The sequence below is a fragment of the Dama dama genome, chromosome 30, assembly GCF_033118175.1.
Source record: "Dama dama isolate Ldn47 chromosome 30, ASM3311817v1, whole genome shotgun sequence".
Taxonomy (NCBI): domain Eukaryota; kingdom Metazoa; phylum Chordata; class Mammalia; order Artiodactyla; family Cervidae; genus Dama; species Dama dama.
This window is the reverse complement of record NC_083710.1, coordinates 55,002,197-55,025,001: the sequence shown is the minus strand read 5'-3', so window position 1 is coordinate 55,025,001 and position 22,805 is coordinate 55,002,197. Positions and strand designations below refer to the sequence as shown.

General features: G+C 38.6%; 1 protein-coding gene across 3 annotated transcripts in view; it reads right to left on the bottom strand.

The window, feature by feature from the left end:
* Positions 1 to 10,820: 10,820 nt before the first annotated feature.
* SCEL (sciellin) overlaps positions 10,821 to 22,805 on the bottom strand; it is a 335,541-nt gene continuing 323,556 nt past the window's right edge. For all 3 annotated transcript variants that reach the window (XM_061133261.1, XM_061133262.1, XM_061133263.1), the window contains 3 exons: positions 16,713 to 16,821; positions 14,493 to 14,595; positions 10,821 to 13,103 (listed from right to left, as the gene is read on the bottom strand). In XM_061133261.1, coding sequence (XP_060989244.1) covers positions 13,087 to 13,103; positions 14,493 to 14,595; positions 16,713 to 16,821 — 229 coding nt within the window. In that variant the 3' untranslated portion in view covers positions 10,821 to 13,086. The remainder of the gene's footprint in view (positions 13,104 to 14,492; positions 14,596 to 16,712; positions 16,822 to 22,805) is intronic.

The window sequence follows — 22,805 nt, the reverse complement described above, 5'->3', positions numbered from 1 at the left end:
TGGTTAAGGCAACATGCTTCCAATGCAGTGGGTGCTGGTTCAACCCCTGGTCCAAGAGACCTCTGGTCCCACGGACCTCGTGGCCAAAAAACCAGGGCATAAAGCAGAAGCAGCAATGTTGTAACAAATTCAATAAAGACTTCAAAAATGGTCCACATCAAAAACTCTTAAAAAAACAACAACACATTATTAACAGTGATGAGGGTTGGGAGATATCAATCACAGTGTCTTTGTATGCTGAAGCATGTTTTATAGGAGACCCTGAGTTACCATCATCCAGCGATAAGCTCTCCAGAGGAATGAATCAGGAGTCCAAGCTCACTGGGCTCTGTGCCAAGACTACAACCTGCTCCCCCAATGCATTTCTCTATCTTCTTTTAGTGCCAGAAACCTTGACACCTGTTGCTTGGCTAGAAGACACATGTCACGACCTTCCTGCTGTTGTTTTTGTTGTTGTGGTTATTCTCGGCCCCATGGACTCCAGAAGGCCAGGCTTCCCTGCTCCTCACCATCTCCCAGAGTTTGTCCAATTCATATCCATTGCATTGGTGATGCCATCCAACCATCTCATCCTCTGTCGCCCTCTTTTCCTGCTGCTTTCAATCTTTCTCTTCATCAGGGAATTCTTTTCCAATGAATCAGCTCTTCAAGTCAGGGGCCAAAGTATTGGAGCTTCAACTTCAGCATCAGTCCTTTCAAAGAGTATTCAGGGTTGATTTCCTTTAAGATTGATTGGTTTGATCTCCTTGCTTTCCAAGGGACTCTGCTGTTAAATGTGGCCAGTTGAATGTGAGTCACAGTAGTAGGGGCATATTCTTTATCACATCCTTTCTTTTTCTCTCATTTCAGGCAGGGGCACAGTCACAAGAGCCGGCTTTGATCATGAGATGTTAGGGATGGCAAAACAATACGCTTTAGACTATTTTGTGGACAGAGTCTCCTTCTGTTTTCTTATGAGAAAAAACATCCTGTTTGAATCACTGTATTTTAGAGATTCTTTGTCATAGCCACTTGGTTGTGCCTTGACTTATTTAGAAACTGGTGCTGGAGATGGGCTGTTATCAAATAAAAGTCTGAAACAAGTGGTATGGGCCAGTTGTTTGTGCAATAAAGAGCAAGGAAGTGTTGCAGGCTGGAAATTTGATGACCCTTGTTATGCCATGGAAAAACATTTGGCAAAATTCTTGCTTACTTTACCATCTGAGCCACCAGGGAAGTCCTGCCATTTGCAACAAGGAAATCTTACCATTTGCAACAAGATGGATGAACTTGGAGGACATTATACTGATGTATAATTCAATATGGGTTTCCCTGGTGGCTCAAATGGTAAAGAATCTGCCTGCAATGTGGGAGACCTGGGTTCAATCCCTGGGTTGGGAAGATCTCCTGGAAGAGGCAATGGCAACCCACCCCAGTATTCTTGTCTGGAGAACTCCATCGACAGAGAAGCCTGGTGGGATACAGTCCATGGGATCCCAAAGAGTCGGACATGACTAAACAATTAACACTTGCTTACTTTAGCTGTGGAGCCCATAATTCTAGCTGAAGAGATTGAAAAACAGCTCAGAGAGTCAGTACATGTTTGCTGCTCCTTACTGCATTTGACAAGATACCATGAGCAAGATGAAGCAAGATGTCCTTTAGCCAGTTTGCAAGCATAAATACTTAAGCATTGCCGTTCTGTTCTCACTGAGAGCTGCAGTCCAAGTTGACTGAGAGTTCTGTGTGTGTGTGTTCAGGTGCTCAGTTGTGTCCAACTCTTTGTGACCACACAGACTGTAGCCTGCCAAGCTCCTCAGTTCAGGGGATTTTCCAGGCAAGAATACTGGAGTGGGTTGCCATTCTCTTCTCCAAGGGATCTTCCTGACCCGGGGAGGGAACCCATCTCTCTCGTCCTGCATTGGCAGATGGATTTTTTTTTTTTTTTTACCACTAGCATCACCTGGGAAGCCCAGTGAATAAGTGCTCAATCAAGCTAGAAAAGTGAACTGCAACTCAATGACAAAGAGCAGGAGACAGCAATGTTTCTCAGAGACTCTACCAGGCTTTCCATTAAACATTCTCCCTCAGACAGTGGGAATCAACTTAACTGCAAAGGTCATTTAGTTGAAGGAGAGGGATGAGCTAAGCACAGAGGCCAGTAAACAAAAGAGGGGAAGCAGCAGATGAAAGAACTATGACCTCCCAAGGCCTTTGCTAATGTTAATTTCATATGGAACTAACTAGAAACAAATAGACGGAAGCCTATTAAGTTTTTGAGCAAGTTGTTCTGCTAAAAACTATAATGTAAGCCAAGCTTATAGAAGTCTATGACAGTTTGCCATTCACCCTCCCACCCTGAAGCAATCTTGGGTCCCCAAATCCACACCTCCAATGCTCACTTCAGATGTGACCATGGCGGACAGTGGACCAGACAGTGCCTCCCGGAGAACAGACCAGATCAAACCAAGAACCGTAATACCAGAGGGGACTTTTCACAATGGCTGCCCAGCAGACACGTTCACTGCCATGGGTCACTGCCTGCTGCCATTTGCCCTTTTCTGAACGAGAGTTCTAACTGATGGCCTTGTTTGTACTGCACAATGGTGCGTGGGCTGGTTGGGGGATAGATAATGCCCCTTTCCATTTACAGGTCTCTGCACTGGAGGGAGTCATATCAGGACCTGCCAGAGGGCACTGACAGTCAAGCAGAATTCCTGGCCTCTGAGCTGGATGAGTGATGGAATGGGATTTCAGGATGCACCCTCTTGAGGGGTGTGTTCTGTGTGGGAGAAGAAGGGTGCACTTGGGGGCCTGCCAGTGCAGAAAACATGGGTTCCATCCCTGATCAAGAAAGATCCCACATGCCACGGAGCATCTAGGCCCACACGCCACAACTATTGAGCCTGTGCTCTAGAGCCGGGAGCTGCCAGCTCACGTGACCAAGAGCCCATGCTCTGCAACAGAAGCCCCTGCAATGGGAAGCCTGCACACTGCAACTAGACAGTAGACCCCTCTCGCCACTATTAGAGAAAAGCCACGCAGCAAGGAAGACCCAGTACAGCCAAATAAATATATAAAGAAATTTTTTGTTTAAAAAAGACGAAAGGTACTCTTGGATATTTGAGCAGGTAGCCAGAAGGACAGATTTGTCACAGATGCTAGTTTTATTCTGCCTTCTTCCTTTAGTAACAGAAATCCTCAAATGCAATCTGGACTAGAGATCACAGTTCATCCTGCTGTGCAATCCACCTTGCCATGCGTCCCAAGTGATTTCAAAAGGGATGCAAGTAGGAGTGCTGTGTGCAGGTTTTTCCAGGGGCCGGGGGTAGGGGGCATTGGGGAGGAGGTATGGGGCTTAGTGTTTAATGGGGACAGGGTTTCAGTTTAGGATAGTGAAAAATTCCAGAGATGGATGATGGTGAGAGTTATACAGCAATGTGAATGTACTTAGCACCACTGAACTGTACAGTCAAATATGGCTAAAATAGCATGTTTTATATATGTGACTTTTCTAGCAATTAAAAAAAAACATTAAAAGAAAGAAAAGGAAAGTGACTGCCTCCACTCTCCCTTCCATGGAGCTAGAAAGCAGAAGTAACACTTGTGATTCTGCTTAGATCTTGGGGTAAAAGCAGCCCTCTAGGACATGGCTGAGTAACAGGATAGGAGCAGTCAGCATCCCCAGGTTAGATGAGACATGCTCTGCCCAAAGAGCCCACAGCCCAATTCAGGGCTGCCACGCGGAAGAAGAAGAAATTTCTTTATGTTTGGAGCCCATATCTTTCTGGATTTTCATTGTTATGAAGCTCCGTCTGCATTCTAACACCATATCTACCATTTTTTTTCACATGTCCAGCATTAGTGAGCTAGAGGAGGGTTTTAATAATAATTACTCAATTCATATATATATATAATTTTTTTAGAGTAGTTTTAGACTTACTGAAAACATTATGGAGGAAGAAAATGGCAACCCATGCCAATATTCTTGCCTGAAAAATCCCATGGGCAGAAGACATGGTGGGCTGTAGTCCATGGAGTTGCAAGAGTCAGACATAACTGAGCACCTGAGCACTGTGTTACAGTGAGGGTAACACAGAGTTCCCACGCATCTCACACAAAGGTTCATCTATTATGAATACCCTACATTAGTGTGGTTGCTTTGTCACAATTCATGAATCAATTATGAACCCAAGTCTTGGATGTGAGGGTGATCTGGCTGCAACACCTGTCACCATATTGACCGCCAGGGATGATGTGGCTGATCTGTCTGACTAGGTAGGTGACCTCTCTGTCTCATCACTCCCTATGTGCCTCTCCCAAAGCTGCACACTTGATCTGCCTTCCCAGATGGAGGAGGACCACTCTTGGGTCACGGGTATACGAAGCGCTGTGCTCCCCTGATAGGACCTGCACACAAGCTCTCAAGGTCCAGTTGTAGAAAAACAAAGAGTAGTCAAACTTCCAGGGCTCCAGACACATCCTAATGAGTCTACATGTGGCAGTCTGCCTTTGTTTAAAAAAAAAAAAAAGAAAAAAGAAGCACTGGAGGCTCTATTTTATTCTGAATTCCTTGGAAATAAAAGGTTCTTTCTTGTTTCAGGAGCTCATCCAGGAACTACATTACATTTAGTTGTCATGTCTCCTCAGGCTCTCTTTTCTGGCTGCAAAGGTGTCTCAGACATTTAAATTTTTGATGTCTTTGACAGTTTTGAGGAATACAGACCCTTCAATAAAGATGTGTATTTTCCCTGGTGGCTCAGTGGTAAAGAATCTGCCTGCAAGGTAGGAGACACTCTGGAGAAGTAGGTTTGATCTCTGGGTCGGGATGACCCACTGGAAAAGGAAATGGCAGCCCATTCCAGGATTCTTACTGGGAAAATCCCATGGACAGGGGAGACTGCTGGGCTATGGTTCATGCAGTCTCAAAGAGTCTGATATGACTGAGCGACTGACCACACACACACACATACTATATGTTGGGGGAAAGAAGGTTACAGAGATGCTCTGCCATTTTTATCATATCCTATCAAGTGCATGCTAGTGATTGTGATCAATTATCATTGATGCTAATCTTGATACCTGTCTGAGGTAGTGTTTGTCAGATCCCTCCTCTGTAAATTACTTTTTTTCTTGTCCCATTCTGTGCTCTGGAAGGTAAGTACTATGCAGCCCACACACAGGAAGTGAAGAGTTAAGCTCTACCTCCTTGAGGATGGAGTAGCTACATGAATTATTTGGCATTGTGCATAGGAGATTTGTGTCTCCTCCATTATTTACTTATTCAATCATCTGTTTATACCAGCATTGACTCACAAATCTTTATTTTGTATTTTGGGTTATAATTCAATACTACCTTATTTATTCAGTTGCTCAAATGTCAGCTTTGGACATTGGGAGCTCTTTCAGTCAATTCCTATGTCCCTTGGACATATCCATATCATCCATGTGTACCTATGTATGTGCATGTATGTTTGAGCATTTCCTTATTTCCTGACACTACAAGATGCTCTGGGTGCATCTTCTGTACATCCTGCCCCAACCCTTAAACCAGTCATTTCTCCAAGGAGTCTTCATCCCTTTTACTGGGGAATGGTATTGAAAATCAAGATCTGGATTTATTGTCTCTAAGCTCTGTCAGCTGACAGAGCAAGAAAATAAATGTGTGTATACTAAGCCATGTATTAATAAATGTGTATGCCTATAGATATTTCTATATATAATCACCTGTGTCTATATTAAGCTAAACATGAAATCATATTGATTTCTCTTAACTCATTCATTACCGCAAGGACCCTTCCTGTTTCTTCCCCTCCTTATCTGCAATCTCCAACTCCAAAGGCAAGAAATCTGGCTCCCACCAACTATTGTCTCTTTACTGAATTACCAATTCCAGTATATATATATAGTGGTTTCAGAATTGTTAACTTCACTCCATGAAAAACAATTTGATCCACTAGAGTATAGTGTTCTGGCACAGTTACTTGTGTCTTTAGTCTTAGACACTCCACACATTTCTAAAGTTACTAAGGTCAGCCCATTTTCCTCTCAGCCCTTTTACTGAGACTGTTTCACACATTTGCGATACTACTGGATTCTTTTGCAGCATTCCACATTCCATCCTGGGATCCCTTGCTCCTGAACACCTAAATGAGATTTAAAATTTGCATTTGTTAAAGTTCATTCTTTGAACTGCAAAGTTCTTTGGGTTTTGACAAGCGCGTAATGTCATGTGTTCACCATTACAGTATATAGGCTAGTTCGATGGCACTAAACCTTTCCCCACGTTTCACCTATTCAGCTCTCCATTTCTCCAGCCCCACTCCCTTGAAGCCCCAGAAATCACTGATCTTTAATACTTACTCTCTTTTTTTCACTTTGTCTCTATGGTTTTGCCTTTTCTAGAATGTTACATAAGTGGTTTGGTTTAGTCACTAAGTCACATCCAAGTCTTATGACACTATGGACTGTAATCCACCAGCCTCCTCTGTCCATGGGATTCTCCAGGCAAGAATACTTGAGTGGGTTGCCATTTCCTTCTCCAGGGGATCTTCCCAACCCAGGGATCAAACCCGGGTCTCCTGCACTGCATGCAGATTCTTTACTGACTGAGGTACCAAGGAAGGCCATTACATAAGTGGAATCATACAATATGATTTCTTTTTTCAGACTGGCTTTTTTCACTTAGCATCATGCATTTAAGAAGTATCCATGTTTCTGCAGATTTGATCACTCATCCCTTTTTATTGCTGAATATTATTCCGCTGTATAGATATACCACAGCTTTGTTGAGACATTTGTTTACTGAAGGACATCTTAGATTCTTCCAGTTTTTTGATGATTGTAAATAGAACTGCTATAAACATTTATGTGCAGCTTTTTGTATGAACATAAGTTTTCAAATTAGCTGGATAGAAACCTAGGAGCACAATTGCTGACTTATGTGAAAGAATACGTTTAGCTTTGTAAGAAACTGCCAAATTGTCTTCCCAAGTGGCTGGACCATTTTGTATTCCCATCAGTAATGAATGAGAGTTCCTGCTTCTCTGCATCCTTGCCAGTAATTGGCACTCTCAGGTTTTAGTTTTTAGCCATTCGAATAGTTAGGGAATAGTCTCATCATTGTTTTAATTTGCATTTTCCTAATGAAAAGTGATATTGAGTATCATTCATATGTTTATTTGCCATCTGTATATCTTCTTTGGTTAGGTATCTCTTCAGATCTTTTGCCCATTTTTAAAAGTTTTTTTTTTGTTTGTTTGTTTGTTTCCTTAGTGGTTAGTCCTCAGTGTTCTTTGATATGGAGAACAAGTTCTTTATCAGATACGTACTTTGCAAATATTTTCTCCCAATCTGTGGCTTATATTTTCATTATCTTAACAGTGTCTCTCATAGAGCACACATTTTTAATTTTAACAAAGTTGAACTTCAATCATTTTTTTATTTTATAGATTGCACTTTTGATGTTATACCCAAAAACTCTTAACCAAGTTTAAGGTCATGTTGTTTTTCTCCTAAGTTTTCTTTGAGGAGTTTTATGGTTTTGCATTTTACATTTAAGTCTATGATCCACTTTGAGATAATTTTTGTAAAAGATGTAAAGTCTGTGTCTCAGTACTGATTTTTTCTTTTTTGCACATGGGTGTCCAATTATCTCAGCACTATTTTAAAAAACTATTCTTTCTCCACTGAATTCTCTTTGTGCTTTTGTCAAAAATCAGTAGACTATATTTGTCTCAAAATAATTTTAATCTGTTCATGAAACCAATTATATTCAACAATATCTTAATGGCACAAATTTAAAAGGCATAAATGAATTTGATGAAATGTCACCATTTATTTGATGATGTATATTTTTAATAATATACTATGAAACAACCACAGCTTATCTCTTGTCTGCTTCGTCCATCTCATCATTTCATGTTCACTAATTCCAGCCTCCTGGCAATCTTTCTGTGATTTCTTCAAATAACACCAAGGTCGCACTTGCCTTAGGGCCTAAACACTTCCCTGTGGGAGACTTTCAATCCAATTTGCCTTTGTGGGCCTGAAAGATCCTTGAAACTGGTGATCTTTCCTTTTCTCTTGGGAAAGGAGGTGAAATCAACAGATTGTAACTGTCAAGAAAGTTACATCAAGATCTGTATGTTCCTTTCAACCAGATACGTTATTCATATTGCCACAAAGGAATAGAACATGTAACATTTATAAAATTCCTGTGAGAAGTGTCTTCTAGACCTGAAATGATGCTGTTTAACTGTTTACTGTCTCTTTTTGGAAAACAGAAAGGAATTAGATCCTGAGTGCTGCCTTAGATGAGGTGAGCAAATGTCATACCTGGCCCATTGTTTCCACTTCAGGTGAGCATTGGTTCAGACCCACCACTGACACAGTCACTCCTTTATCCAGTGAGAAACTTCAGCCTGAGGACCAAGATGGAGTGGGTTGCCATTTCCCACTGCCAAGATGGAGTGGGTTACTCCAAGATGGAGTAATCATTTGGTGTAACCCACCCATTGGCAGAGACCTGAAAGCTATCTACGTGATATCTGAATATGGTTTTGCATGAGGAATAGAGGAAGCTTAAAAATCCTTTGTTCTCTGCCTCTTGGCATCTGTGAATTTGGATCTCATATTTAAGCGAAGCAAGGACACATTTAGCCCAGAAAGTGGAATGATTTTGGCCAATCCTAAGATATCTCCCGGAGAAGGCAATGGCACCCCACTCCAGTACTCTCACCTGGAAAATCCCATGGACGGAGAGGCCTGGTGGGCTGTAGTCCATGGGGTCGCTAGGAGTCAGACATGACTGAGCGACTTCACTTTCACTTTTCACTTTCACACATTGGAGAAGGAAATGGCAACCCACTCCTGTGTTCTTGCCTGGAGAATCCCAGGGACGGGGAGCCTGGTGGGCTGCCGTCTATGGGGTCGCACAGAATCGGACACAACTGAAGCGACTTAGCAGCAGCAGCAGCAGCAAGATATCTCCTCTTGGAGTGCTTTTCCCCAGGCTAGTTCCTTCTCATCATTCAGCTGTTATTAGAAATATCATCTGACAACATTACTTTTAAATAGTACCCCTTCACCTGGTTGCTGTGTTTTATTTCCTTCATGGTCTTATTTGCTTTCAGAAATTATTGTGTTTATTTACATTTTGTCTTTCAAACTGCTCCTCCAAACTTTCTTTAGAATTTAAGTTCCAAGAGGGCAGGAGTCTTGGCTATTTTGGTTACCATGGAGATCTGGAACACAGATTCTAAATGAAGATTTTTAAGTTATTGGAAAATAGAACAAATGAATGAATGAATGAGTGACAGTAGATTATAAGCCATGCATTTTTTCCCTACAGACTCTAGAATGATTGGATTTTCATGTATGAATGAGAAGAATGTTTCAAAGGCAATGAAATTAGAAGATCTTTCCCAGGTGGTATTTATAAAGGATGCTGATGATCAGTTTCCTCTATTCTAGTGAAAAAATTGAGACCATTGCCTAACTCAAGAGGCATCTGAACATTTCAATGAGAAGCCATACTTCTCAAAGGGCAGGACAAAAAGATCCAGTAAATGCAAATCAGAATGTTGTCCAACACTTGTGTTGTGACAAAGTCAACAAGCAATTCTGTAACACATACAAAATATTTGACAACTCTTAGGTCTCTAATGAAAGAGGTATCTGAGAAAGGGGTAAGCATAGATTTATAAATCATGCAGTGTTTGGTCTGGTGGGTACAACAGCAAACCAATGTTTTAAATCTCACACTTTAAGTAGCAGGAAATAGACTCATGAGGGAAGTGGCCAATGCAAGTTAATACAGGTATATATGAGTGAAAAAACTGACTTAAAACTCAACATTCAAAAAACTAAGATCATACCATCTGGTCCCATCACTTCATGGCAAATAGATGGGAGAAAAATGGAAAACAGTGGCAGATTTTGTTTTCTTGGGCTCCAAAATCACTGCGGACAGTGACTGCAGCCATGAAATTAAAAGACTCTTGCTTCTTGGGAAAAAAGCTATGACAAATCTAGACAGCATATTCAAAAGCAGAGACAACACTTTGCCAACAAAGGTCTGCCTAGAAAAAGCTATGGGTTTTCCAGTAGTCATGTGTGGATATAAGAGTTGGACCATAAAGCTGAGTGACAAAGAAGTGATTCTTTAGGATTGAGGTGCTGGAAAAGACTCTTGAGAGTCCCTTGGACAGCAAGGAGATCAAGCCAATCAATTCTCAAGGAAACCTTGAATATTCGTTGGAAAGACTGATGTTGAAGCTGAAGCTCCAATACTTCGGCCACCTGATGTGAAGAGCCAACTCATTAGAAAAGACTCTGGTGCTGGGAAAGATTGAGGGCAGGAGAAGAAGGGGGTGACAGAGGATAAGATGGTTGGATGGCATCACTGACTCAGTGGACATGAGTTTGAGCAAGTTATGGGAGTTGGTGATGGACAGGGAAGCCTGATGTGCTGCAGTCATTGGGGTTGCAAAGAGTCAGACATGACTTAGCAACTGAACAACAAGGGTCTCTGGGAACTGTTGAATGCTATGAAATAGGTACAATACTAAAAATTATTTACATTATACCAAATAACCAGTATATTCAGTAGTAACAACAATAAAAAATACCACGAACATTGTTAGTTTGCCTCAATGTAGGCCAGTCACTTGTTTTGGTAGAGCTCTGAATCAATCTGAGTTGGAAAATGTTCCAAATGCTCATGATTTTCTATCATAGTAAACAAGTCAGAGAGTGCCCCAGTTGTGAGAACTGGACCATCTCATCACTCATATCTAATTATAGCAGTGATTGCAATCAAATAACTAAGGATTCACAGATTACTTCTTGAATAAATTTTTATTTCTTGGCCTTAGTAAAAGAAAAAAAAAGATTTTAACAGATTTTATCTCCAAGATTACTAGATAAATTTTATGTTGTTTTTCAGAAGAATGCTGTCATAGTGGAGCAATTAATTATTTTTTAGAGACATCCTTTAATTAGTAATAGAATCCAGGACCTGGTATTCTGAGATGTAGGCACTTGTGTCCAGGAAAAATATGCCAATCATAACATAATTCGCTGCAAATAAAAATGAGATCTTACAAATTGTTTTAGAAATCTGCCATTCCTATGGTGCAAATAATCCCAGACATAATGAAGCAGACTTGATAAAATCAGAAGCCCTTTTCTCTTCACTCTGTATCCACTCTATTTTTACAACAGCTTTTGGTTTAATTTAATACATTATTGTAGAAGAAAGGGTCCATTAAACAGCTACAGAAAAGTGAGAATTATGCCCCTTTTAGGTTTTTTTTTTTTTGAAGTGAAGCATTCAACAGTGGAGTCCTTTAAAAATGATATTCAAATGATTTTTAATTACTACAAAGGCATTGAGATGTTAATACACTTTCTATAAAAGAGAGGGCTACTATTCTACTCGTCCTTTCCTGCCACGAATTTCAACTCTAAGAAAATTATTTCTTTTGATCCACTCTGATAGCATGTAATAAGAGAACAATAAAACATATGGCTCAATTACCACCACTTCTCATCAAGCATGAATTAATGAGTATCAAATTATTATTAATTGTTTTTTCTGGCTTCCTCTCCATAGGACAATGATTACACATTGCTGTGTTTTGATAAGCATTTAGTGTTTAACACTTTGTGGATCAGTGTCTAAGAGGAACAGATGCTTGAAATCATTACACGGAAGAATCATTCTTTACATTTAGCAACAGTTAGAAAATACATGATTATCTTTTTGGTTTCCTTAGTTTGTCAGTTTTATATAACTGCCTTAAACTCCCTTAGAATCTCACCCTCTCTCAATGTTCCATATGCTTTCCTTTGAGAAGCAGTTCCTATATGCATATAAAATAGTTTATAAGTGCAATGTCTCAATTTTAATAATAATAATTCCACACAAGATTACTGACTTTTCAATTCCTTAAGAAAAAGCTCTTTAAAAATCAATGTTATGGCTTAAGAAGACAAAAAAATTAAGTAGCATAGCACAGAATACAATAAATTATGATCACTATACTTGACAGTATCAATGTCATTGAGTAATATTTATAGAGGCCGCACAAGAAGATTCTGTGTAACTGACAGTTCATTTTATTTTTATAAGCCATCTGTAAATATAAAGTGCTATGTAGTAGGAATAGGTTTGGCATGCTAAAGAACATGTCTTTTAGTCCATTGCCATTATTTCTCATAGATCATTTACATATCCAGATTTTGAAAAGAAAGCATAACAAATTATAATATGTAAGCTATACATACCATATGATTTTTACCCATTACCAATAAATGCATGTCTTTGTATTTATAAAACATGTTCTATAAAACTTATATCTGTAATAAACTAAAGGATGACACCAACATTAAATTGTTTAGATATCCTATCTAGTTCCACATGCTTAACAAACAGACTCAGGTATGATTCTAAAGATCAAACAAAAACTTGCTTTAGAATCTGAGAGTTTTGGAGCAGAAAGTGACCTCAGAAATTATTTTCTCCATTTCCCCTCATGTTACAGATAACAGCACCAAAATCTGAATAGTTTAAGTGATTTTCTGAGGTCTGTACACCATTATACACTAACACCTTTCTGCCAGACTTTATCTTTCTGCCAAAATTTCTATGAACATTTCTTTTGCACACAAGAAATGTACATATCTTGCTTCCTTGACAGTTTTGTCAAGATGTCAGTAACATCTGTAAATTCAAATCCCTAGGGAAACAAAAAATGAGAAATTGGGAATCCTGGTCTCTAATGGAAACCGTGATGCACAGCCTAATACTGAGCAGAGATGGACCTGGTCAAGGCTGACAATGCTCACTGCCATCAGAAACATCCTTCCTTTGATGTTGGTAACTAGACCACTTGAATATTTTATCTCTAAATCTAACCAGATATCAGATGGTTCCCTTTATGTATGTGACCTTAGTATAAGCAATTATATTATTTATGCAATAGCAGAATTGTTATACAAAGAGTCAGTCATTGGTATAAAGCTTTTTTAGATTACATGTTCTTATAATAAAAATTTTAATTCCTCGATGAATCCTTTCCTCTTGATTTTCATGTGCCAGAATTACTGAATCCACTTGGCTGAAAAATGTAAAGAAAATAAGTTATATATACAAATTCAGTACAAAAATAAGCTTATAACCAAAGTTTTAAAAATAATTATTCATCTGTGTGGGTGGGGGTGGACTAAACAGTTTACATTTACCATCTACTGCATTCATCACTGTGGCAAGGCTTTTGGTCATACTGCGAATATGAAGCACTGATGCCCCATATTCATATTTATGACACGCTTGAGAGTCATGTCCTGATAACTTCTATGTACTATAAAAGCGCACGTAGACAGGGAGGAAGGCACAGAGACATCTGAGTGTTTCGGTAACCACATCTCCTAAACCATTTCATGGACTCTTGGGACTGAAAGTTTTAGAGCTGCTAAGATGCATAGCAAAGCCCCCTGATGTAACACTGATAAGGATCCCGATAAGGCTGCTCAATGAAGAAGAAAAAGGAATATAAGAAGGGCTGGGGAAAGCAGAAAATAGAAAGCCAAGTATGAATATAATTAGCTTTGTTCTTGTCATCGATTCTGCAGCTTGATGGAATGTGGGTTTCTGAATATTTTTCAGAGCAATTTTCCAGATGTAGCCTTCAAGCACCTCATTAATATCACACATTTGTCATTAAATTCCATATTTTGGATCCCATGTAACAACCACAGATGTTCTTTTTCCATTCGCCACCAGCAGGAAACCTTCCCTTTACATAGTGCTGTTGACCAGCTCCCCAGTATTTATCCTGCTTATTCTATCTACTGACTATTGAAGTAAAAACAAAATGTTGATACTGGCTTTAAAAACTAATCAAGCTTCATAGACTTTTATATTGTATTGTGCACATCTTTTAAATCAACTTTTATAACTTTCATGGTAAGCTTATTGAAAATATGAGTTAAAAATGCAGGCCCTTAATGTTTCTTCTCACATAACTTATGCTAATTAAGTGCCCAAATTATAGTAATATTGATCTTAAGCTGAAAAAAAAAACTTAGATGCCATATTTAATATAGAATTGTATACCATTAACTTTAAATTTTCCATTTAAAATTAACATTAAAGGGCATTTAGTATAATAACCAAATTAAATTATAAAAGTATATTCCAGAAATGTAAAAGGTCATTCACAGAAATGCACTTTAATTCTAACAATGAGCTGAGCAAAGAAGATAAATTTTTATTTGCAAAAAGTAGAAAATTTTCTACAATAAATGACCTATGCTTATTCGTATCTATGTCTGGTCTGATATCGGAAGAAAATACAAATTTTGACTGATTAAATGAAATGCTACCATTGTATCTGCAACTGAATTTTTAATATAATTAATAAAATACTTCCCAGTTTTGAAATCTTTCAACAGTATTTAAAGTTCATTAATGTTAGTGATAGTTTCTCACAGAGCTCAACACTTACCTACAACTTTAGAGTAGCAAGATTCACAATGTATTGTCTGTCTGTAAATCCAAATACTGTCACCTGCTTGTAGGTTTTCCAAAGGTTTTTTGCATATTTCACACTAAAGGAAAGGCATGTATAAAGTTCACATTAGATATGAAGTTTAGATTCTTGGTTAACAGAATTAAAAAAAGAACCTTTTACTTTATTCCATATCATCCTTCATAGCAACACTCTGATAAAGCCTCAAGAGAACTGTGAGAGAAAATAAAAGTATATTTGTCTGATCCACACACCAAACTTTCCAAACAATTTCTCTCAAAAATCTCTCTACTATGGAGGTGTGCATTTCAGGGCATACCTACTACTGAAGTTTCTACCTAACTCAAATATAATATAGAGTAGATAAACATTTTCAAAAATTGGTTATGCCAAAGACAAGATCACTGTTGGATATTGCAAACAAGAACACTAAGTGTATTTATTGTTTGCTTACTAATGGAGAGCTACGCTGTCCAGATATAGTGTCATTGACAAAACAAACTTCTGACTCTGGACACAGTTTAGGGGGAAATTTGTTTCAAGCTATGCTGGTTAAAGAGGCAAGAAAGGATTGACATCCACCTTAAACCCGGGCTCACTGGAGGAAGTCCACTGCCAACTGGCTGGCTTTCAAGTTCATTGATGCAAATTGTCATAGATCAGTTAGACATGTTTAAGCCAGTTCAGGTAATTCTCTATAATTATGGCTATAGAATAATCTGTCTTTTCTTAGGAGTGTGGGGATATTTTTATTCTCAGTAGTGTTTTATAATTAAATTGACAATAGAAATAAATCATCTAAAATATAACAAATAGAAATTATTCCTGTTGACCAAAGGGAATAATCAGGAGAATTTTCTTCTTTAAAAAGTTTTGTGCATAATAATTTTAAATAAAGAGCTATAGACTAATTTTTGTTCCACTGACTAAATTTGAATAACTTAAAGGAAATTTTCCTGTCCTATAAGAAATAATTATGAAATTTTCATGTCATACTTTATATAGAATTCTATATATGATGGCTTAAATTTGGATTTTGTTGCCTCAAAATGAGGCACTGAATTTTTTATTACTTTGTGTCATTGCCTGAAGCTAATTGAAAGAGAAGCAATCAAGTGTTGAAGTATTGGGCTGGCCAAAAAGTTCATAACATCTTATTGGAAAACCCAAATGGACTTTTCTGGCCAGCCTAATATTACATCTACTTGACTGAATCAGATAATTTGCATCAATCATAGAATCTATCAGCACTAGAAAGGACCCATAGATTCAGGCTGTGGTTCTCAAACTGGCTGCCTTTTAGATCTATCTAAGAAGGCTTTAAAAACACCAATGCCCAGAAATCATCTCTAAGATTCATGATGTAACTGGGGCTGGTCCCAAGCATTGTATTTTTCTCATCATCTCCCTGGACAATTATAATGTGCATCCAGGGTTGAAAACCACTGGTCTAATCAGCTATGTCATTTTACAGATTAAGAAACTTAGGCTAAGCTAATTTAGGTGATTGTCCAAAGTCACACGGCCACAAGTAGTGTCAATTAGAACTCAAACTCAGGTCTTCAGGTTCCTAGTTAAGTGCTCACCTAGTTATACCAATAACTATATTGTTGACCTACCTAATACTTCTGTGAAAAGCAAAAGAAATGGCATATGAAGGCATAAATTGTGAAGCATTCTACTATGTATACTTTATTATTATTATTATTATTATTATTCTACTAAGCCATATTTAATTATAATTAATCATGCTTTCAAAGGCAGACTGAGTTTTAACTATTGCTAAGCCCATTGATCCTAATTTTAGAATGTAATAAGTGAGTAACTTTCTTCTCAAAAATTTCTTTTCCTTTTTGGATTTCATTATATATTTAATGCAATGTATGACTTATGAAAATGCTGCAAAAACTTTTCTAAAGAGAACAAGTGTTTATCTTTTTATAGATTTAAATCTGTAGAATAAGAGTTATCAACGTGTCAGTAATCAACTCTAAGCCTAAAGTCAAGAGAGTAATTATAAATCTTGGAATTTCAGGCTGAGAACTTGGAGAAATATTTAAACAGTTCATTATTAATGTGCATGACAGTGTTTCTGAAAGTTTTAACTTCATCTCATAAATTCCATTAGATAATTATTTTTATTCTAGTCATTATGCAATTTTGTATGAGAGTTAAATACAACAAACATAGGCATACCTCGAAGCAAGTCGAATGGCAGCAAATTTGTAATTCATCTAAAATCATCTTGGTTTCTGTGCCTAGGGGTTTTCTACAGTAGGTGCACATGTCTCTCTCAATGACAGACCTATAGAGATGTAAGCAATTAAAAATAAATTTGTCATCATGCAAAAGACAGATGTATTCCCCATAAAATCATATGGAAATAACATGCTAATTTTATTGATTCTTTAGTAAATTGTGTAAAAATCAAGGAAAGTTGAGGACTTACTTATCCTAGTAATAGACTGGATTCTTCTAGTTGTTTCAGAATGATATCAAAGAATTAACATAAAAGACAGTTTCAAATTATTAATTCATTAGCAATCAAAAGTGCATCTGGGCAGGGTAAAGATGTTCACAGTTTCCTAATTGAACTAGGTCATAAGTACCCCCTTGAAGCTAGAAGAGGGTTTTAAATTATTAATGTACATATATCATAGAAAAATTATGTTGAAGATTAATATAAAAATTTAACTCTCAGACATTCAGTAGTACAAAAATAGAAATCCATTCAAGAATGTGTTGGTAAACTCACAAATGATGGATACCCTGGACTATAGGGTCCAGAATCATCAAAATGCTCCCTTGCTGATTCTCTTGGTGTCATTGCAAGACTCAGAATATTAGGGTGAATTTAGTGACAAAAATTCTTTTCTATTTACTTTGGAAAAATAACGTTCAATAATAAACAAGTGATCAGCAAGTTCTAAAGCCCTTGAGTCACATTAGAGCCTTAAGAAAGGGCCAATAACTATGTGATTCATATTCTTTTGGAAGGTCTCAGATAGTCTTAAATAGCACCTTGGGCAGAGTTTACTAGTCTCAGGGTATTAGCATAAAAGCCTGAAATTTCCAAAGTACTGGGGTAATGAAATAAAAAAGCTAATACTTATGGTGCTAATATGCTTAACACGTGCAGCGCATTTTCCATGCACTTTGCTTATATAAACCTGTCTATTCTTCATAACATCTCTGAGAAGCAGGTAACTCTTATTTTTATCTTTACTGTACACAGGAGGAAGCTGGGGCATAGAAGGGTAAGTCACGCAGCCAGTGAGTGGCAGAGGCAGGATGTGAATGGAGGCAGAGCGGCCACAGGGCCCTGTGCTGCCTCTGGGCCTGCCCGTTGACTGGGCTCACTAGATGATAAGGAACTGGTCATGGCCAGAAACCACGGTCAATCCTGTCATCAGGACCAGGACTCGAATCAGAGAGGAGGGAAAGTGGACCGGAGGAGGGGGTAAGAGAGGCTTCTCTCTCCACGGACTTCTCCAGACAAGAATCCTGGAGTGGGTAGCCATTCCCTTCTCCAGGGGATCTTCCTGAGGTAGGAATCGAACCCTGGTCTCCACAGTGCAGGCAGACTCCCTACCGACTGAGTCACTGGGGAAGCCCGTACGTATGTCCACACAGGCTTAAATTTCCCCTGTTAGACTGTAAGCTCTTCAAGAGTAGAAAGCAGGCCCTCTCTAGCATCCTTGCATTCCAGAGACACTGAGAGAGGAGCTGGGAATATAAAGAAGAGTGAGAAGGTCTCCTTCAAGGAGAAGCTTTCTTTCCACTGGGGTAGCCAGGTGACTGGATAATTGCCATGTATTACGGACATGTGAAGAGTGAGGAGAGCACAGCCAGATGAACAACTCATCTCTGGGGTAAAGTAGGAAAGGCTTGTCAGCTTAAGTGCCAGGTGAGTTAAAGCTTGAAGGTGAAGGAGCTCTCAAGGTGAGCGGGGGAGAGGCGTGATGGAAGGGTTCTAAGCAGAGTGAACAGGATGTGCCAAGGTGAGACATGATGAGGGTGTGGAGTACTGGATCTTTAGTCACTCTTCAGCAGGACAAGGTTCTGAAGGCCCATAAATCCTGTGCAGAGGACTTCGGTCTTTATCCTATAAAGTGGCACTGGCCACTTTAGTGTGTGTGTGTGTGTGTGTGTGTGTGTGCGCGCGTTGTGTGAGCTTAGACCACAGCACTTTAATGCGTTTTCCAATACAATCATTATTATAAACTTAATATGCAGAAAATGATTTGAAACCACTTAAAGTGACGAAAGTACACATAACATGACTTAAAACTCGAATTTATTAAGAATTTAAATTGTGATCATAAATTGAAGCAGTGTTTAGCTCCTGGGTACAATCAGGAAGAAAACATACTCAATTTAGTGTTTGTCCTAGTACTGGGTCTCTTAGTCATAATTTTTCATACCCTAATAATTTAATGTGTGTGCATGCTCAGTCGCTCAGTTGCATCTGACTCTTTGGGACCCCATGGACTGTAGCCCGCCAGGCTCATCTGTCCATGGGATTTTTCACACAAGAATACTGAAGTGGGTTGCCATTTCCTTCTCCAGGGGATCTTCTTGACTCAGAGATCAAACCCATGTCTCCTGTATCTCTTGCTTAGGCAGGCAGATATTTTTACCACTGAGCCACCTGGGAATCCCTTATTTTATATATAATAGTATATATATGTCAGTCCCAATCTCCCAATTTATCCCTTCCCTCCCTTATCCCTTGGTAAATTTGTTTTCTACATCTGTGACTCTATCTCTATTTTGTGGATAAGTTCGTTTGTACCCTTTCTGATTCCACATATGACAGACACCATAGATTTGTCTATGTCTGACTTACTTCACTCAGTTGATAATCTATAGGTACATCCATGTTGCTGCAGGTGGCATTATTTTGTTCTTTTTTATGACTGCATTAATGACTTGACTTTAAATGGGATTGACATGATTAGATAAGAACTGTGGGGAAACAGCTAATTTCTCAGAATAGTCAACAGAAAATGTTACCTGACTGACTGGCTTTAATGGAGAATTGACTTTTGCTCTGGCGACTGAAAAAATTTCAAGGACCACTTGGGGAACAGGAGTGAAATTCTTCATACAAAGAGCAATACTTTAGTGAAGGATGTTTTCCTTCACTTAGGCTAACCATTAAAATATGCGCCTACCAACCTCTGAAGTTGCTGATGTCCTTACTAAGATCATACTGTTAGTTGAAGATCTTTTCAGAGTATTTTGAAAAATCTAATTCTGGTTTTTTTTTTTTTTTTTGCTTATCTAGACAGTATTTGTGCTGCTCAGGTAGTCACATCAAAGAGCTATGATTTAAAGGCAATTTAGGGTAATTATTGATAGGTGTGGTCCCGTTGCCATTTACTTTGTTGTTTTGGGTTCACGTTTATACAACCTTTCTACATTTCCTGTCTAGAGAAGATCCTTTAGCATTTGTTGAAGAGCTGGTTTGGTGGTGCTGAATTCTCTCAGCTTTTGCTTATCTGTAAAGCTTTTGAATTCTCCTTCATATCTGAATGAGATCCTTGCTGGATACAGTAATCTAGGTTGTAGGTTATTCTCTTTCATTACTTTCAGTACGTCCTGCCATTCCCTTCTGGCCTGGAGGGTTTCTATTGATAGATCAGCTGTTATCCTTATGGGAATCCCTTTGTGTGTTATTTGTTGTTTTTCCCTTGCTGCTTTTAATATTTGTTCTTTGTGTTTGATCTTTGTTAATTTGATTAATATGTGTCTTGGGGTGTTTCGCCTTGGGTTTATCCTGTTAGGGACTCTCTGGGTTTCTTGGACTTGGGTGGCTATTTCCTTCCCCATTTTAGGGAAGTTTTCAGCTATTATCTCCTCGAGTATTTTCTCATGGCCTTTCTTTTTGTCTTCTTCTTCTGGAACTCCTATGATTCGAATGTTGGGGCGTTTCACAGTGTCCCAGAGGTCCCTGAGGTTGTCCTCATTTCTTTTGATCCTTTTTTCTTTTTTCCTCTCTGCTTCATTTATTTCCACCATTTTATCTTCTACCTCACTTATCCTATCTTCTGCCTCCGTTATTCTACTCTTGGTTCCCTCCAAAGTGTTTTTGATCTCATTCATTGCATTATTCATTTTTAATTGACTCTTTTTTTTATTTCTTCTAGGTCTTTATTAAACAGTTCTTGTATCTTTTCAATCTTTGTTTCCAGGCTATTTATCTGTAACTCCATTTTGTTTTCAAGATTTTGGATCATTTTTATTATCATTATTCTAAATTCTTTTTCAGGTAGATTCCTTATCTCCTCCTCTTTTGTTTGACTTGGTGGGCATTTTTCATGTTCCTTTACCTGTTGGGTATTTCTTTGCCTTTTCATCTTGTTTAGATTGCTGTGTCTGGAGTGGACTTTCTGTGTTCTGGAGGTCTGTGGTTCCTTTTTATTGTGGAGGATTAACCCAGTGGGTGGGGTTAGACGATTGGCTTCTCAAGGTTTCCTGGTTAGGGAAGCTTGCATCAGTGTTCTGGTGCGTGGAACTTGATTTCTTCTCTTTGGTGAGCAATGGAGTTCCCAGTAATGAGTTTTGAGATGGGTCTATGTGTTACGTGTGACCTTGGGCAGCCTGTATGTTGATGTTCAGGGCTATGTTCCTGCGTTGCTGGAGAATTTGCATGGTATGTCTTGCTCTAAAACTTATTGGCTCTTGGGTGGTGGTTGGTTTCAGTGTAGGTATGGAGGCTTTTGGACAGTCACTTATTACTTAAAGTTCCATGTAGTCAGGAGTTTTCTGGTGTTCTCAGGTTTTGGGCTTAATTCTCCTGCCTCTGGATTTCAGTTTTATTCTTCCTGTAGTCTCAGGACTTCTCCAACTATACAGCACTGATAAGAAAACTTCTAGGTTAATGGCGAAAAGATTCTCCCCCGTTAGGGACAACCAGAGAGGTTCACAGAGTTACATGAAAAAGAGGAGAGGGAGGAGGGAGATAGAGATGAGCAGGAGGAGAAAAAAGGGGGACTCAAGAGGAGAGAGACAGATCTACGCAGCTGTCTGTTCCCAGAGTGTTCTCCGTAGCCCAGTCACCTACAAAGATTCACAGAATTGGATTGGGAAGAGAAGGGGAAAGGAGGAAATAGAGGTGTTCTGAGGTAGAAAACAGAGAGTCAAGATTGGGAGAGAATAATCTTCGGTTTAAAAATAGGGCTTAAAAGTGAACCCAAAACAACAAAGTAAATGGCAACGGGACCACACCTATCAATAATTACCCTAAATGTAAATGGGTTGAATGCCCCAACCAAAAGACAAAGATTGGCTGAATGGATACAAAAACAAGACCCCTATATATGCTGTCTACAAGAGACCCACCTCAAAACAAGAGACACATACAGACTAAAAGTGAAGGGCTGGAAAAAAATATTTCACGCAAACGGAGACCAATAGAAAGCAGGAGTCACAATACTCATATCAGATAAAACAGACTTTCAAATAAAGGATGTGAAAAGAGACAAAGAAGGACACTACATAATGATCAAAGGATCAATCCAAGAAGAAGATATAACAATTATAAATATATATGCACCCAACATAGGAGCACCGCAATATGTACGGCAAACACTAACGAGTATGAAAGAGGAAATTAATAGTAACACAGTAATAGTGGGAGACTTTAATACCCCACTCACAACTATGGATAGATCAACTAAACAGAAAATTAACAAGGAAACACAAACCTTAAATGACACAATGGACCAGCTAGACCTAATTGATATCTATAGGACATTTCACCCCAAAACAATCAACTTCACCTTTTTCTCAAGTGCACATGGAACCTTCTCCAGAATAGATCACATCCTGGGCCATAAATCTGGTCTTGGAAAATTCAAAAAAATTGAAATCATTCCAGTCATCTTTTTTGACCACAGTGCAGTAAGAGTAGATCTCAATTACAGGAAAAAAATTGTTAAAACTTCAAACATATGGAGGCTAAATAACACGCTTCTGAATAACCAACAAATTATAGAAGAAATCAAAAAAGAAATGAAAATATGTATAGAAATGAATGAAAATGAAAACACAACAACCCAAAACCTATGGGACACTGTAAAAGCAGTGCTAAGGGGAAGGTTCATAGCATTACAGGCTTACATCAAGAAACAAGAAAAAAACCAAATAAATAACCTAACTCTATACCTAAAGCAATTAGAGAAGGAAGAAATGAAGAACCCCAGGGTTAGCAGAAGGAAAGAAATCTTAAAAATCAGGGCAGAAATAAATGCGAAAGAAACTAAAGAGACCATAGCAAAAATC